The sequence below is a fragment of the Elephas maximus genome, chromosome 20 (assembly GCF_024166365.1).
Source record: "Elephas maximus indicus isolate mEleMax1 chromosome 20, mEleMax1 primary haplotype, whole genome shotgun sequence".
Taxonomy (NCBI): Eukaryota; Metazoa; Chordata; class Mammalia; order Proboscidea; family Elephantidae; genus Elephas; species Elephas maximus.
In genome coordinates, this window is record NC_064838.1 from 51,847,470 (window position 1) to 51,864,383 (window position 16,914).

General features: G+C 44.1%; 1 protein-coding gene across 5 annotated transcripts in view; it reads right to left on the minus strand.

The window, feature by feature from the left end:
• Positions 1 to 16,914, minus strand: part of SCAP (SREBF chaperone) — a 109,169-nt gene that overhangs the window by 53,472 nt on the left and 38,783 nt on the right. The window contains exons 1-2 of one of the 5 annotated variants that reach the window (XM_049861889.1): positions 10,118 to 10,686; positions 7,855 to 8,081 (exon numbers count right to left, since the gene is read on the minus strand). The exons of 1 other annotated variant lie outside the window; for it this stretch is intronic. In XM_049861889.1, the coding sequence (XP_049717846.1) occupies positions 7,855 to 7,976 (122 nt within the window). In that variant the 5' untranslated portion in view covers positions 7,977 to 8,081; positions 10,118 to 10,686. Of the gene's footprint in view, positions 1 to 7,854; positions 8,082 to 8,641; positions 10,027 to 10,117; positions 10,687 to 16,914 lie in introns of those variants that run through there. 3 more of the 5 variants (XM_049861890.1, XM_049861887.1, XM_049861888.1) reach the window with 3 other exon arrangements.

Below are 16,914 nucleotides of genomic sequence, written 5' to 3' on the forward strand. Positions count from 1 at the left end.
CTCTGCCGTCCAGCCTGGCGCTATAGGACACAGGCACAGACAGGGCTTCAGTTACTCAGATTTCTTTCCTGTTCATGAAAAGAGAACATAAATGTGCCTGAAGAATGGCCACATGGGCACAGAAAGAGGGAACCTGTTCCACAAACCCCTATGTGCACATTCCCCAAAGGGACCGTGGTGATCATGAAGAAACTGGAGACGTCAGCAGGCAGGGAGAGAGAAGGAGAGAGGGAGAAATGGTGGCCACCACATCTGAGATGTCCAGCCTCAGCCAGAAGGTACTGCTTTCTTCCAGAGCAAAAGGAGTAGGAAAGAGGCCAAGTCTGTTCCCAAAGACCCATCATGGCCTGCAGGAGTAACATCGTGCAGGAGGTTTAGAATGGCCTCATTGTGATTCCAACTTCCTGAGAGAAAATTCACCTTCTCTAGCTGTGAACAGTAGGCTCACAAATGACTCAAAGATGCTCATATCACCCTCTGACCTGTGTCTAAGACAGTCCAGCTACCCTGGCACCAAGGTGCTCTTCCTTTGCTCCACAGCACACGCCCCACATAACAGGGCAGGGCTGGAGCAACAGAACCTCTGCCTTGCTGGGCCCCACTGGGCCCCACCTTGGGTCTTGCTGTCTAATCTCTAGAAAATGTAAACAGACTCCTCCTGCCACGGTGTCTATTTGCTACAAGTTTCATCAGACGTTCCCTCAGGAGAGAGCAGCCACTGCTCCCAGGGGCCAGGCAGGAAGGACAACGAACTGTAGCTCATCTGCGAGGCTGAGCGCTGAGGCCCTTTGAAGTAGATTCCTCCGCTCTCAGTCACTCAAACCTGCAGCCTCAACAACAGCTCTGAGAAGAAGTCACACCTTCCTAAGCGCTGTCTGAGGGGAGTCGGGGCTCCCCGTATGCACAACTCCCTCACTCCCCAAAGCCTTCCACCTGATCAACAGAGATACAGCCTGAACCGACATGATCACTGTCCCCCTTCAGTCCTGCTTGTGTTTCATTCCCTCTCCTCCCTTTTTTAAAATTTATTTTGTTTTTGAGAATATACACAGCAAAACATACCAATTCAAGCATTTCTACATGTACAGTTCAGTGACACTGATTACATTCTTTGAGTTGTGCAAGCATTCTCACCCTTCTTTTCTGAGTTGTTCTTCCCCCACTAACATAAATTCACTGCCCTGACATTGCTATCTAATCTTTCAAGTTGCTGTTGTCAACTGGATCCCATATATATCATTCTTAAAAGAGCATACCGCTCAAGGCAGACCTTTTTTACTGGTTAAGCTAAACTATTGTTTGATTTTAAGAAGACTTCAGGGAATATTTTTTGGTTTAAGGTCTAAACATTATCTCAGGGTTTCATCCACCCTCCATGGCTCCAGAAAGTCTGAAGGCCATGAGAATTTGAAATTCTGTTCTGAATTTTCCTTTTTATTTTTATTTTTTTAATTAATTTTTATTAAGCTTCAAGTGAACATTTACCATTCCAATCAGTCTGTCACATGTAAGTTTACATACATCTTACTCCCTTCTCCCACTTGCTCTCCCCCTTATTGAGTCAGCCCTTTCAGTCTCTCATTTCGTGCCAATTTTGCCATCTTCCCTCTCTATCTTCCCATCCCCCCTCCAGTCAAGAGTTGCCAACACACTCTCCAGTGTCCACCTGATTTAATTAGCTCACTCTTTATCAGCATCTCCCCCCCCCCACACACACACACTGACCAGTCCTTTTCATGCCTGATGAGTTGTCTTCGGGGATGGTTCCTGTCCTGTGCCATCAGAAGTTCTGGGGAGCATTGTCTCTGCGATTCCTCTAGTCGCCGTCATACCATTAGGTATGGTCTTTTTATGAGAATTTGGGTCTGTATCCCATTGGTCTCCTGCTCCCCCAGGAGTTGTTTGTTGTGCTCCCTGACAGGGCAGACATCGATTGTGGCCGGGCACCAACTAGTTCTTCTGGTCTCAGGATAATGTAGGTCTCTGGTTCATGTGGCCCTTTCTGTCTCTTGGGTTCTTAGTTGTCGTGTGACCTTGGTGTTCTTCCTTTGCCTTTGCTCCAGGTGGGTTGAGACCAACTGATGTATCTTAGATGGCCGCTTGTTGGCATTTAGGACCCCAGACGCCACAATTCAAAGTGGGATGCAGAATGTTTTCATAATAGAGTTATTTTGCCCATTGACTTAGAAGTCCCCTCAAACCATGTTCCCCAGACCCCAGGCCCTGCTCCTCTGACCTTTGAAGCTTTCATTTTATCCCGGAAACCTCTCTGCTTTTAGTCCAGTCCAATTAGGCTGACCTTCCTTGTATTGAGTGTTGCCTTTCCCTTCGCCCAAAGCAGTTCTTATCTACTGATTGATCAATAAAAAACCCTCTCCCTCCCTCCCTCCCCCCTTTGTAACCACAAAAGTATGTGTTCTTCTCCGTTTTTTCTATTTCTCAAGATCTTATAATAGTGGTCTTATACAATATTTGTCCTTTTGCCTCTGACTCATTTCGCTCAGCATAATGCCTTCCAGATTCCTCCATGTTATGAAATGTTTCAGAGATTCGTCACTGTTCTTTGGTGATGCGTAGTATTACATTGTGTGAATATACCACAATTTATTTACCCATTCATCCGTTGACGGACATTTTGCTTGCTTCCAGCTTTTTGCTATTGTAAACAGAGCTGCAATAAACATGGGTGTGCATACATCTGTTTGTGTGAAGGCTCTTGTATCTCTAGGGTATATTCCTAGGAGTGGGATTTCTGGGTTGTATGGTAATTCTATTTCTAACTGTTTAAGATAACGCCAGATGGATTTCCAAAGTGGTTGTACCATTTTACAATCCCACCAGCAGTGTATGAGAGTTCCAATCTCTCCGCAGCCTCTCCAACATTTATTTTGTGTTTTTTGGATTAATGCCAGTCTAGTTGGTGTGAGATGGAATCTCATCATAGTTTTAATTTGCATTTCTCTAATGGCTAATGATCGGGAGCATTTTCTCATGTATCTGTTGGCTGCCTGAATATCTTCTTTAGTGAAATGTGTGTTCATATCCTTTGCCCACTTCTTGACTGGGTTGTTTGTCTTTTTGTGGTTGAGTTTTGAGAGAATCATGTAGATTTTAGAGATCAGGCGCTGGTCTGAGATGTCATAGCTGAATATTCTTTCCCAGTCTGTAGGTGGTCTTTTTACTCTTTTGGTGAAGTCTTTAGATGAGCATAGGTGTTTGATTTTTACGAGCTCCCAGTTATCTGGTTTCTCTTCACCCTTTTGGGAATTTTCCTTTTTTTGATAAGGATTCTTCTACAGAATCTTTGATCAAAATGTTCAGTAGCAACAGCTGGGCACCATCCACTTCTGGTCTCAGAGCAAAGGAGGCAGTTGTTCATGGAGGCAATTGGTCACACATTCCACCTCCTCCTCCTATTCCTGGCTCTCCTGTTGCTCCAGGCCAAGTGTCGTGCCTTGGATGTCCACTAGCAAGCTTTTAAGAGCCCAGGCACTACACAATGAACTAGGAGGTAGAACAGAGGTACTAAGCACGTTATCAGGCCAGTCAACTGAGATGTCCTATGAAGCTTGTGTTCATTTTTGAGGGTGACCTGGTGGTGGTCAGGGGTGTGGGCAAAAAGTATTTCTACAGCTCAGTGGTTGCTTCATGCATACAGGGATGTCAAGTGCAGCGATTACTCCAGAAACAATAAAAAATAAGCAATTAAATGGGACCTGAACATCTAAAAAAACTGTGAAAGGCTATTACCAACTCTGTCTTCTGCAGGAAACCTGAGGTACTGGTGGAAGGGGGAATTACTCCGGACAGAAAGCACAGCAAGGTCTTATGCCCTGGATGCAGGGTCTCTGGTCTCCTGGCCACAGGGTCCGGGACTCTGGATTCTTTGATACCACCTTTCTCGTCTTTAGAGGCTTAGAGACGTCTTCTAACCTTGGAAAAAGTTCCCTAAGACAATCAGATTTTAAGAGAAATTTTAAAACTTCTTTAAGATCACACAACAAAGATGCTGGTTTGGGAAGTTAAGTACACAGTACCAAGAACATCACAGTACAGGCAGGTCTTTCCTCTTCAAAGAAAAACAGGTTGATTGTGAAGAGAAGAGGAAACCACAGTACCATCTGAGGGTGGAAGCAAAGAAGGCCGGGTGGTGCTCAGAGGGTGCCAGGGTGCTGCCTGGCCCTTTGGCTGGGGAGTGGAGAGCTGAATGACCACAGCCATAAACAGTAAGGGAGATGAGGAAGAGACCGCCTATTCTTTCTGCAGAGCTTGGTTTCAGTGTCTCCTCCCAGGAAGCCTCCCGGAAATCTTCTCCCTTCGCACCAAGGTGGGGTCACATCTGCTATGCACGTTATCCAATGACATCGCAAGCATCTGTCTCCAGCTGAGACCACGGGTTTGTGAGGGGATGAACTGTGCCTCTGTATCACTGTTTTGGCACAGCACTTGACACGTACTGTAGCCACCTTTATTAAGGTGGCTACAAAACCCACCTTTATGCCTTCTGGTCCTCAACTTCTGTTGTATAGGGCCACTTGGTTCAAAAAGCCTCTCTGTTCTTTGTCTATGCTGGCCCTGCTTGTCCTTGGCTCCTGGCCCACCGTGGCTAGGACCCTTCTTCTCAGGCCTATTGTTCAAGGAACAAACTCTTTGCAATAAAAGGTATCAGTGCCAAACAGCGTTCTTCAAAGAAATTCCTGTCACCATGGTAGAGTGGAGAAAGCACCGATTTGGATCTGCCACACAGACCTGCCACTTCCAGCACTTACTACTTTACTAGCTCTCCATGCTACTTTCATCATCTTTAAAAGAACAAGGGAATAATGACCATCTCCAAGGATGTTAGCGGACCAAATGAGATACTATGTGTGAAAAGCACCTGAAGACGTACATAACTGGTGGTCACTGAAGATTATACTCTTCCCTTCCTTCCAACCAGGGTCCCTGGTGACTCAGTGGTTAAGCACCCAACTGCTAACCAAAAGGCTGGCAGCTCCAACCTACCAGCTGCTCTGTGGTAGAAAGATGTGGCAGTCTGCTTCTATAAAGATTTACAGCCTTAGAAACCCCATGGCATAGTTCTACTCTGTCTCATAAGGCCGTTGTAAGTCGCAAAGGACCTGAGGGCAATAGGTTCGGTTTTTTGGTCCTTCCCACTGACCCAATCCTGCCCTGTGGGCCTCACCCACCCCTTTCTCAGGACTGATGTTCTGCCAAGTGCACCTGTGAGACACAAGGCAGCCATCTGCCCTGCTCGGCTGCACCTGAGCTGTGCTGGACGTTAGATGCTGTCATCACATCCACCTCTTCCCACCTTCCATCCTATTCTACTCCATCCGAGTGGTGGGGGCATCCCCCATACTTGAGACCTCTCCTAAAGTTTTTAGGCCTCCACGTCATATATATAAGGACAGTCTGTTTTGAAACACTGTGATATCAAATTCCTCATTCAAAGATAAGACCCAACTGCACCCAAGCAGTTGCTACACATGCCCTAGATCCCTGCCCAGGAGGTGCCCAGTCCCAGCTGGCAAAGGGGAATCATCCTTCCCTCTTCCAGTGACTAGAGCTGTCTTTATGAAAGTGAACTCACAACAATCCCCCAACTTAAACCTACCCAAACAGAATACAGGTTTAACTGATGTATTAACTCATCACATCAGAGGCAGATTAAAACCAGCAAGCAAGATACACACGAGCTTGTTTACTTACTAATCTGTAGTGCACAGCTTCACGTGTGCTTCTGTGGTGACAAACAGATGCAATTGCGTACTACAGATTAGTAAGTAAACACAACTAAGCCTGTCTTACTTGTTAAGCAACCCTGCATCACATATTAACACCTTCCCATGTGCACAAGTGAATACAAAGATGCCATTAAGGAACTGAGAGTTTAATGGAGGGGTGAGCTGGGTCCCAAGCCCCTCAACAAAGTGACAATGACCAGGAGTACCACCACAAACTGCTGCTACAGAAATCAGAATAATTTCTTTAGCTGAGAGAATGGTAGAACTGCAGAGACATTTTCAAGGAAGACGCAGCCTGGTGGCTCTCAGCGTGTGGTTCCGAGGCCTGGGAACTTGTTAGAGATGCAAAGTCTTGGGCCCGCCCCAGACCTACTGGATCAGAAACTCTGCAGTGGGGCCAGCAATCTGTGTTTAACATGCCCACCTGCTGGTGATTCTGACATGAGCTAAGGTCTGAGAACGCCTGCCTTAGCACACAGGTCTGGCCTAGAAAAGTGATTTCAAAAGAGAGATGGGTCAATTAAAGGGAAAAAAATCCAAGACCTGGGTTCTCAAAGCATTTCTATCTCATTATTTACAGGATGTACCTACAAGTATCTTTTCTTGCACAACACAACTTTACAGAGCTAAAACACCAGTAGAAATAAAAATGAGTCAGAGCGAGGAGAATCGAGAGCCGCAGTGCCACAGACTGCGGTGCCTCACTACTACTTACTTGTGTAGACCTGGCAAGTCTCCAAGCCTCCAGCCCGCTTTGGTAAAATAGAAATATAACTGGACCACTTCCTAAGGGTGTTGTGAAGATTGACAGAACATTTAATCATATACCTGAAAGCACCACCACGGCACACTGCAGGAAACTCTCAATGAATGACGCTCACCTTTCTTATTCCTCATTAGGGAAAAACTTGGGAGCATTAAAAACTGAGCAGGCTTGAGGCTCCTTCCAGCATGGCACTGAAAACACCTACAAACGTATAAAAGGAATCTGAAAACCAAAATTCGTTCCTGAAAAAAGGGTAATAAAGCGGTTCTTTTTATGGCTGTCAGCATTTTAGAGCCAAAGATGCCGTCCTATGTCAAGTCCCTCCTTTTACAATGGGATGTCCTTGTCAGCCAGTCCGCAGGTTTCTATGAGGTCCTGTGACAGACAGATATGGATCGGGGCAGCTAGAGCTCTCCCATAAAGGAGCCCTGGTGGTACAGTGGTTAAGTGCAGAGCTGCTAACCACCAGGGTCAGCCATTCGAGCTCACCAGCCACTCTATGGGAGAAAGACATGGCAGTCTACTTCTACAAAGATTATAGCCTTGGAAACCCTATGGGGCAGCTCTACTCTGTCCTGCATGGTTGCTATGAGTCGGAATCGGCTTGACATCAATGGAGCAGAGCTCTCGCAATGGTCCATGGTAAGCACACCCAGAATCAACAAGAGATTAGAAAGAGCCTCCAGGGGAACACAAGAAAACACCTAAGGAGCAGTGAAGCAAGTCTCTGTGTTCGAGAACTGTTCTAATGGACTTTTGCCTTGCCAATACTCAACGTCTCCTGCCCTTAACCAGGTGGTAAAAGGAAGGCGCTAGGGGGCACTGAGGCTATGTTAATGGTGGTGGTGAAATGATCTGGAAAAGGAGGGCAAGAATGGCTGCACAACTTCCAGAATGCATTCGTGTTACTGAACTGGACATGCAGAAATTCTTGAGATGGCATGTTTTCTTATGCATATTTTTACTACAATAAAATAATTAAACCAAAGGCATCTAAATAAAAAAAAGAAAGCTGCCCCTATTGAGATGGGAGATTAAAAGACCATGCTTTCAGTGATCTCAGTTTCTCAGAATGTCTAAATATTATTTTGGAATAAATTAGCGGTGATGTGAACAAATCTGGTGAGTCACTAAGTCAGGACCAGCCTGGGCTGTTTTTGGTTTATTGGTTAAACAGACCAGGACTCAAGCTCCCCATTCAGCAGGCCCAATGAACCTCAAGTTCCCATTGTGGTTGTGTAGAAGGCACAAAGAGACCAAGGGCTCCACAGCAGTCAAGGTTAGGAAGCTTACTGTCCCAAGACACTGGCCTACTACATATACGGCAACCCAGAAACATACCAGCAGGCTAAGATGCAGAGCCCCGTGAAGAGGATGATGGGGATGGGGTAGGATGCGCAGAGCAGCCCATGGTTGTAGAAGGCCTGAGATATCTTCTCACGCAGCCTTTCAGTCAGGGTCATCCTCAGCTGGAGTCACCTTGCAGCCATCCCGGAAAGTGACCATGGATCAGCCTGGCACCCGCAGGACGACACTGACAGTGGCCACCATCTGCAGGGGGTACCTGGCTGGAAGAGAGAAATCAGCCTATTAAGAGGGTACTTGCTCTGTAATCTAGGGTTGCCATAGGGAGGTTTCAGAACACCTGTGCAACGTCTGGATACATCCATACACGTGAGTGCACACACACACAATCTTGGTCATCTACATATTAGTGACTGTGAGCAGCTTTCTAATCAGTCTAATCAAAGAATCCAAAGCACTGTCCCTCTAGCTCTGGTAATAAACTCTCAACCCTTTTCCGTGTTAGGCATTTTTAAAAGGCCACTCCCGAGAGAGGGCATTTTCCTCACATGTGGCACAGGAAAGCACACACGTGTATAACACACACCACCTTCAACTACTTGCACCCAAAGGGGCACTCTGGACACCCTACCCGCTCTCCTCTGTACATCCGGCAGACTGAGAGAAATCCCTGGGGACGACCTTCACATAGGGTTGACTAGAAAAAAAACACATTCTTGCACAAACAGTGATTCACTGAAGAATGTTCTGTGAGGTCGGCCTTCAACACAAAGACACCAAAAAGCTTAGGCCCCTGGAGTAAAAGTCACTAAACAAAACTCACTCTGGCAGCCGTTGTAGGTGAAGTCTCCATTCCGGGTCCTAGAGTTGTTCTGGGGACTGTGAGAGCAAAGGGCCCCTCCTGTCCTGCCTGCCCAGCAGCTGTCCCCTTCTCTAAGTAACCAACTCTCCCCACAGGGCTTGGCCTGGAAGAACTGTCAGCCCGGTGCTCCTCCCCAACCCAAGCCCTCAACGTTGGGCCTCTCTCCTGGACTTCTGACTTCCAAGCAGAAAGGAGTGGGTGGTGCTTATTCATCCCCACAGAGGTTCCTGCTCCCAAGATCCCCAGGCTGTTCTGGCTTCAGTCCTTCCTAAAGACTCGTTCATCAACTTTTCTTTCCAGTCTATGAGCCACGTCATATCCTTCCAATAAATCCCCTTTTTGCTTAAGTTACCCAGAATTAACTTCTGTTGCTCACAAAGAACCTTAAACCAATATAATTAAAATAGAAAACCCTAGCGGACAGCCCAGGGGTCTATAATTCTCTTCCTTTCTGAGCTCTCCAGTGAAATCTCAGTTTAAATCCACTTCTCCTGTTGCATGTTGCTGCTTTCTTTGGCCTGTGCTAGATAGAACCTGCCCAAGCACACGTTTTGGCTCGACTAGGCTCAATGATAAAAATCCAGGCTAATGCGATGACTCTTCACAAGTGTCAGGACCAGAAATGAGAAGCAAAAGGAGCCGTAGCACAGCCGACTCACAAGCTAGAAAGGAATGGCTATCAATTCCTCCACCTTCCTGGGAGCACAGCGTTAAGTATGCATGCAACTTCCCAGTCCAGGAACCTTCTAAGGAAATACAAAGAACCTTCAGTAGGTCCATCCAGTTGACAATGGACAGAAGAAGCACAGGTGACAGCTGCTGTGCTCACAACAGCTCTACTCTCCATGGGGCTCACCTGGAACATGATAGGCTACAGAAGTCTCAAGCAGTGGACCCGCAGAAGACAACTAGTGGTGGCGCTCATCACCCAGCATCAAAACAAGCTCTCCTGGGAAGCTCCTTTCTGCTCCTGTGCCCCCTAATCTTATCTTGCCCCCAAGGGGGAAAGATACAGAAATCAGATACATAACTGCAGAGAGACGCTGTCAAGAGGATCCCTGAATGCTCATGGCCATAAACCAGTTGTGGCTTTTCCAACCTGTTCCTCTGACAAGTTCCACATCTGCTGCCCAAGGCCAGGTCCTCCAGCCAATTCTGATCCTACTAATCCCCTCCTTCCTGGCCTCTCCAGCACATAAGTCAGTAATACAGGGGAGAGAGGTCCCACCTTTGAGGTCCAGCTCCTACACTTGCAACTACTAACACAAGAAAAAGACATCCAGTACACTTCCATTGTGTAGCAAATATAAATCTTTCAAAATGACTTTAGCCAGTTCAGGCTTCCATTAATCCTTATAACCGTTTAATTTTCACAGCACCTGTAAAGCAAAGCTGGAAAAAAAATCCAAATTCTAGTTCACTACACAGCCCACCTACCTGAACCTAGCAAGAAGAGATGTTCTCTATCTCTACTCCACAGTGAGAATTTCACTGCAAAGCTACTCCAAAGCAAAATTTACTCAACCTCAACCAAAAACCTGTTTTTCTTACATTGCCCCATGCTTACAGGCTGTTTCAGATCAAGATCTACAATTCTGGTTCCTGAATTTAAAGAGACATGGTCATGCCAAGTGGAGCACATTACATAAAAACAAACCATCCTGCTGCTTGCCTTTGTGGGAGATCCCGCTTGCAAGCAAAAATAAATAAACCTGGTATTAGACACACAAATCAGAGCTGTACACGTAAAGAAAAAACACTGCTCCGACAGGACAAAGAACAGCCCTGAGGAAGTCTAGAGAGAGGATGAGGACAGATCAAATCAGACCCACTGGCTGAGAAGGTAAAGGCACTAAGGAACAGAATGATTCTTAAGAGTGGAGACAGTAGGTTCAGCCCACTTGTCCTAAGCTTGCTTAAGGTACCCACAACTCTGAACTCACCCCAAAGAGATAATAAACGTGGATATTTGGAAACCCCCCACATACACACACACATTATCATAAAACAGAATTTAAAAAGATGATGGCCTATTTTTTGTGCCTGTATTCACCAAATATTATCTTGAACCAATTCACACATATTAAGAATCAACCATGGGATGCAGACCCCAAATTCTCATAAAAAGACCAGACTTAATGGTCTGACTGAGACTAGAGGAATCCCGGCGGTCATGGTCCCCAAACCTTCTGTTGGCCCAGGACAGGAACCATTCCTGAAGACAACTCATCAGACATGGAAGGGACTGGACAATGGGTTGGAGAGAGATGCTGATGAAGAGTGAGCTACTTGTATCAGGTGGACACTTGAGACTGTGTTGGCATCTCTTGTCTGGAGGGGAGATAGGAGGGTAGAGAGGGTTAGAAACTGGCAAAATTGTCACGAAAGGAGAGACTGGAAGGGCTGATTCATTGGGGGAGAGCAAGTGGGAGTATGGAGTAAGGTGTATATAAGCTTATATGTGACAGACTGACTTGATTTGTAAACGTTCACTTAAAGCTCAATAAAAATTATTAAAAAAAAAAAAGAATCAACCAAGAGTGTGACAGGTATATTTACAACAACAAAGAGTAGCTGCTGAGGCTGCTTATATACGACCAAACACCTCATGAGATTTAGATCTTAGTTTAGAGGTCCAGGGTTGTGATTTCACGGGACATCCCAATTAGCTGGCCTAATAATGTGTTTAGTGTTTGTTCTGTCTCCTAGTTCACTGCATAGTGCCTGGGGTCTTAACACCTTACAAGTGGCCATCCAAGGCACAATAATCGGTCTCTATTCACCTGGAGCAACAGAGAAAGAAAAGTCAGGAATAGGAGGAAGATATGGAATGTGTGGCTAATTGCCTCCATGAAAAACTGCCTCCTTTGCCCTGAGAAGAACTGGATGGTGTCCTGCTACCATTACTGAATATTTTGATCAAAGATTCCATAGAAAAATCCTGAGCAAAAAGGGGGAAATGTAGAACAGAATTTCTAATTCTTATGGACTCCAGACTTTCCGAAGCCACAGAGGGTAGATGAATTCCTGAAACCATTGTCCTGAGATAATCTTAGCACCAATAAAGAGACAGAAAGTGGCAGAATGAATTAAAAAACACGATCCGTCTATATGCTGTCTACAAGAGACACACCTTAAAGACACACACTAAAACTCAAAGGATGGAAAAAATATATGTCAAGCAAACAACAATCAAAAAAGAGCAGGAGTGGCAGTATTAATCTCTGACAAAACAGACTTTAAAGTAAAATCCACCAAAAAGGATAAGGAAGGACACTATATAATAATTAAAGGGTCAATACGCCAGGAGGATATAACCATAATAAATATTTATGCACCCAACAGCGTGGCTCCAAAATACCTAAAACAAACTCTAACAGCATTGAAGAGAGAGATAGACAGCTCCTCAATAATAGTAGGAGACTTTAACACACCACTTTCGGTGAAGGACTGAGATGATCTTTAAACCTTAAACCAAAAATATTCCCTGAAGTCTTTTTTTTTTTTTTAATTGTACTTTAGATGAAGGTTTACAGAGCGAACTAGTTTCTCATTAAAAAATTAATACACATATTGTTTTGTGATACTGGTTGCCAACCCCACAACTTGTCAACACTCTCCCCTTCTCAACCTTGGGTTCCCAATCCCTGAAGTCTTCTAAAAATCAAACAGTAGTTTAGCTTAACTAGTACCATGATCTTCATGGGATCCAACTGACAACAGCAACTCAAAAGATTAGTATGAACCTTAGATGGCAGTGGGTTTATGTTAATGAAGGATGAACAACTCGGAGGGTGAGAATGGTTGCATAACTTGGAGAATGTAACCAATGTCACTAAATCGTACATGTAGAAAGTGTTGAAGTGGTGTATGTTTTGCTTTGTATATCCTCAACAACAACAAAATAAATAAAATGGAGGGAGAAAAAAAAGAATCAACAAAAAACAAATGCATGTCCTAAAGGCCCAAGGGAGGCAGAGAAAACAGAGGAGGGTAGGAGAAGAGAAGCTAACGTTGTACAGACTGCAGGCTCTGTCCTAAAGCTTTCCAGCTCAATGAACACCTCCACCACCTGCCCTAAGCTTCAGCCACATCAGACCTGCCACCTTTTGTCATACCACAAGTATCTGTGGACTATGTCCAAAATGCCAAGCAGTCTGCTAAGCTTTAGCTATACACAGGTAAACACAACTGATACAGTCCCTGTCCTCTGGAACTGATGAAACAGAGGAACGGACCAAAGACAAGCCCTCCGACAAAGGATATATATAAACTTACACACTGGGACTAGTGGTGTGAATGAAGCAAAATGCAGCAGCAGGGAGGCTGGCTCCTACATGGAGGTTAAAAGAAGACCGCTTTGGGAAATGAATACTAATCAGAGACCCCACAAGAAAAAAAGGGGGTAGAATGGAAGAGGCACTTTCCAGAAAAAAGAGAAAACAGCAAGCAGGTGCTGGCTGAGCTGCCAGGAGGATAAGAGTCGGCAGAGAGGCATAAAAGGTTGGCAGGGGCCACACCCTGTAGGGCCCAAATGCAAGGGGAAATCAATGGTATTTTGTTTTGGGTTTTTTTTTTTTTTTACTTTTTATTTTAAAATATTTATAGATTTATAAGAAGCTGCAGATACAGTACACAGAAGTCCCAGTACCATTCACCAGTTTCCCCCAATGGTTGCATTTCAAATTACAGTACAATAAAGAAGACCTGGAGGTGCAATGGTTAAGCCGCTACTAACAGAGAGGTAAGCAGTGTGAAGCCACCAGCGCCTCTGGAGAAGACAAGACGTGGAGATGTGCTCCCATAAAGAATACAGCCTAGGAAACCCTATGGGGCAGTTGTACTCTGCCCTACAGCGTCACTATGAGTTGGAATCACCTCAGTGGCGCAGAGCAACAATATTACAACATTGAAACCAGGAAACTGACCTTGGTATGTTGTGTATGACATTTTAAAACATCTGTAGATTGCTGTAATGACCACCTCAATCAAGATATAGGGCTATTCCATCACCACAAAGGACTCCCTCCCACCATCTCTTTAGAGTCATGCCCATCCCTTTCACCCCACTTTCCCTAACCCCTAGTGACTCACTAATCTGTTCTCCACACCGTAATTGTCTTTTTGAGAATGCTATTGAGAATGGGCTCATACACTATGTGACCTTGGAGATTTTTTAATTTATTATTCAGCATAATACCCTCAAGATCCATCCAGGTTGTTGGCTGTATCAATACTTCTTTTGTTATTACTGGTATGGACGTATCACAGTTTAATTATCAACCTATTGAGGAAATTTCAGTTGTTTCCAGTTTGGGGCTCTTACGAAATACAGCTGCTATGAATATTCATGAACAGATTTTTGTGGATGTAAATTTCCATTTCTTTGGAATAAATGTCTAAATGTGTGACTGCTGAGTGATATGGTAAAGGTACATTTAGTTTTTAAAAACCGCCGAATTGTTTTCCAAAGTCCCTGTATAATTTTACATTCCCACCGGCATCGCATGAGATCCAGTTTTTTCACATCCTCACCAGTATTAGGTATTGTCACTATTTTTCATTTTAGCTCTTGTGTAAGGAGCCCTGGTGGCACAGTGGTTAAGGACTCGGCTGCTAACCAAAAGGTTGGTGGTTTGAACCCATCTTGGAAACCCTCTGGGGCAGTTCTACCTTAAAGATTTAAAAAAAAAAAAAAAACCAAACCCGTTGCCGTAGATTCCAGCTCATAGCGACCCTATAGGACAGAGGAGAATCACCCCATAGGGTTTCCAAGGAGCACCTGGTGGATTCGAACTGCCAACCTTTTGGTTAGGAGCTGAACTCTTAACCACCATGCCACCAGGGTTTCCTCTGGGGAAATTCTGTCCTGTCCTATAGGGTCGCAATAAGTCAGGATCAACTGCACTGCCAGGGGTTTGGTTTGGGTTTAAAAGGTGTGTACTGATATCTAATCAAGGTCTTAATCTGCATTTCTCTAACGGCTGATCTCTTTGCATGTGAGTATTTGCCATGGCTACATCCTCTTCCACAAAATGACTCATTTCTTTTGCCTATTTTCTAATTGAATTTTTTTTTTGAGTATTGATTTTTTAGAGTTCTATTTTTAAAATAAGTTTGTTGAAATATAATTCATGCACCATAAAACTCACCCCTTTAAAGTGTTTTTTAGGATATTCAGAGTTGTGCAACCAACACCATTACCTAATTCCAGAACATTTCCATCGCCCCAAAAAGAAATCTCATACCTGTTAGTAGGTGCTCCCATTCCCCTTCTAGCCCTAGGCAACCACCAATTTACTATCTCCACGGATTTTCATATTCTGGACATTTAATATCAATGGAGTCATTTGATATGTGACCTTTTGTGACTAGCTTCTTGCACATAACAATGTTTTCAAGGTTCATCAATGTTGTAATATGTATCAGTACTTCATATTCCTCTTCTATGGCAGAATATTCCATTGTGTGGATATACCACATTTTATCCATCATTGACGGATGTTTGGGTGGTTTCCACTTTTTGGCTATTATGAATAACGCTGCTATGAACAGCCTTGTACAAGTTTTTATGTAGACATTAGTTTTCAATTCTCTCAGGTATATACCTAGGGGTGAAATTTCTGGCTCATGTGGTAATTCTGTTTGACTATATACATGTCTGCACACACACTCAGTTCCCCAAAAGGAAACCGTGTACCCACTAATCAACATTCCCTCAACCCCTTTAGTGGCAACCACTAATCTACTTTCTATCTTACGGATATGACTATCCTGGACATTTCACATAAATGGAATCATACGACATGTGGCCTTTTGGTCATATCCTCTGCCCATTTTTTAACTGGATTGTCTTTTTGTTGAGGTGTTGAAGTATCCTATAGATTTTAAAGATTAGACCCGTGTCATATATGCCATAGCCAAAATATTTTTCCCAGTCTGCAGGTTCTCTTTTTATTCTTTTGATGAGCGTAAGTATTTAACTTTTAGGAACTCCAGGTTATCTAGTTTCTCTTCTGGTGTTTGTCCATTGTTAATTATGGTTTGTACTGTTTTTATGCCATGAATTGGGGTCCCTACAATATGTGACCTTTGGTCTGGCTTCTTTCACTTAGTATATAATGTTTTCAAGGCTCATCCATGTTGTAGCATGTATCAGTACTTCATTCCTTTTGATGGTCAAATGATATTTCATTATATGGATATACCACACTATGTTTATCCATTCATCAATTCACAGACATGTGGGTTATTTCCACCAGTAATGAACATTCACGGACAAGTTTTTGTTTGAACACTTATTTTCAATTCTTTGGGTGTATATTTAGGAGTGGAACTGATGGAACTATGTTAAACATTTTTTTTTTAATTTTTTTTTGTTTTAAGTGAAAGTTTATAAATCAAGTCAGCCTCTCATACAAAAATTCATATCAAAACAAAATTCATATACACCTCGCTATATACTCCTAGTTGCTCTCCTCCTAATGACACAGCACACTCCTGTCCACTCTCTATTTTCGTGTCCATTCGGCCAGCTTCTGACCCCCTCTGCCCTCTCATCTTCCCTGCAGACAGGAGCTGCCCATATAGTCTCATGTGTCTACTTGATCCAAGAAGCTCACTCCTCACCAGTATCACTTTCTATTCCATAGTCCAGTCCAATCCCTGTCTGAACAGTTGGCTTTGGGAATCGTTCCTGTCTTGGGCTAAGAGAAGGTCTAGGGACCATGACCTCCAGGGTCCTTCTAATCTCAGTCAGACTGTTAAGTCTGGTCTTTTTATGAGAATTTGAGGTCTGTATCCCACTGCCCTCTTGCTCCCTCAGGGGCTATGTTTAACTTTTTGAGGAACTGACAAACTATTTTCCAAAGTGGCTGCATGATTTTACTTTCCCACCAGGCAAATATGAGGGTTCCAGTTTCTCCACATCCTTGCCAACACTTGTTATTGTCAGTCTTTTTTATTACAGCCATATTAGTGGGTGTGAAGTTGTATCTCATTGGGTTTTGATTTGCATTTCCCTAGTGACTAGTGACCCTATGTATAACAGAACAAAACGCTGCCTGGTCCTGTGCCATCCTCACAATTAGTTGCTATGTTTGGGTCCACTGTTATAGCCACTGTGTCAATCCATCTCCTTACGGATCTTCCTCTTTATCGTTGGCCCTCTATCTTACCACGCACAATGTCCTTCTCCAGGGACTGGTCTCTCCTGATAACATGTCCAAAGTATG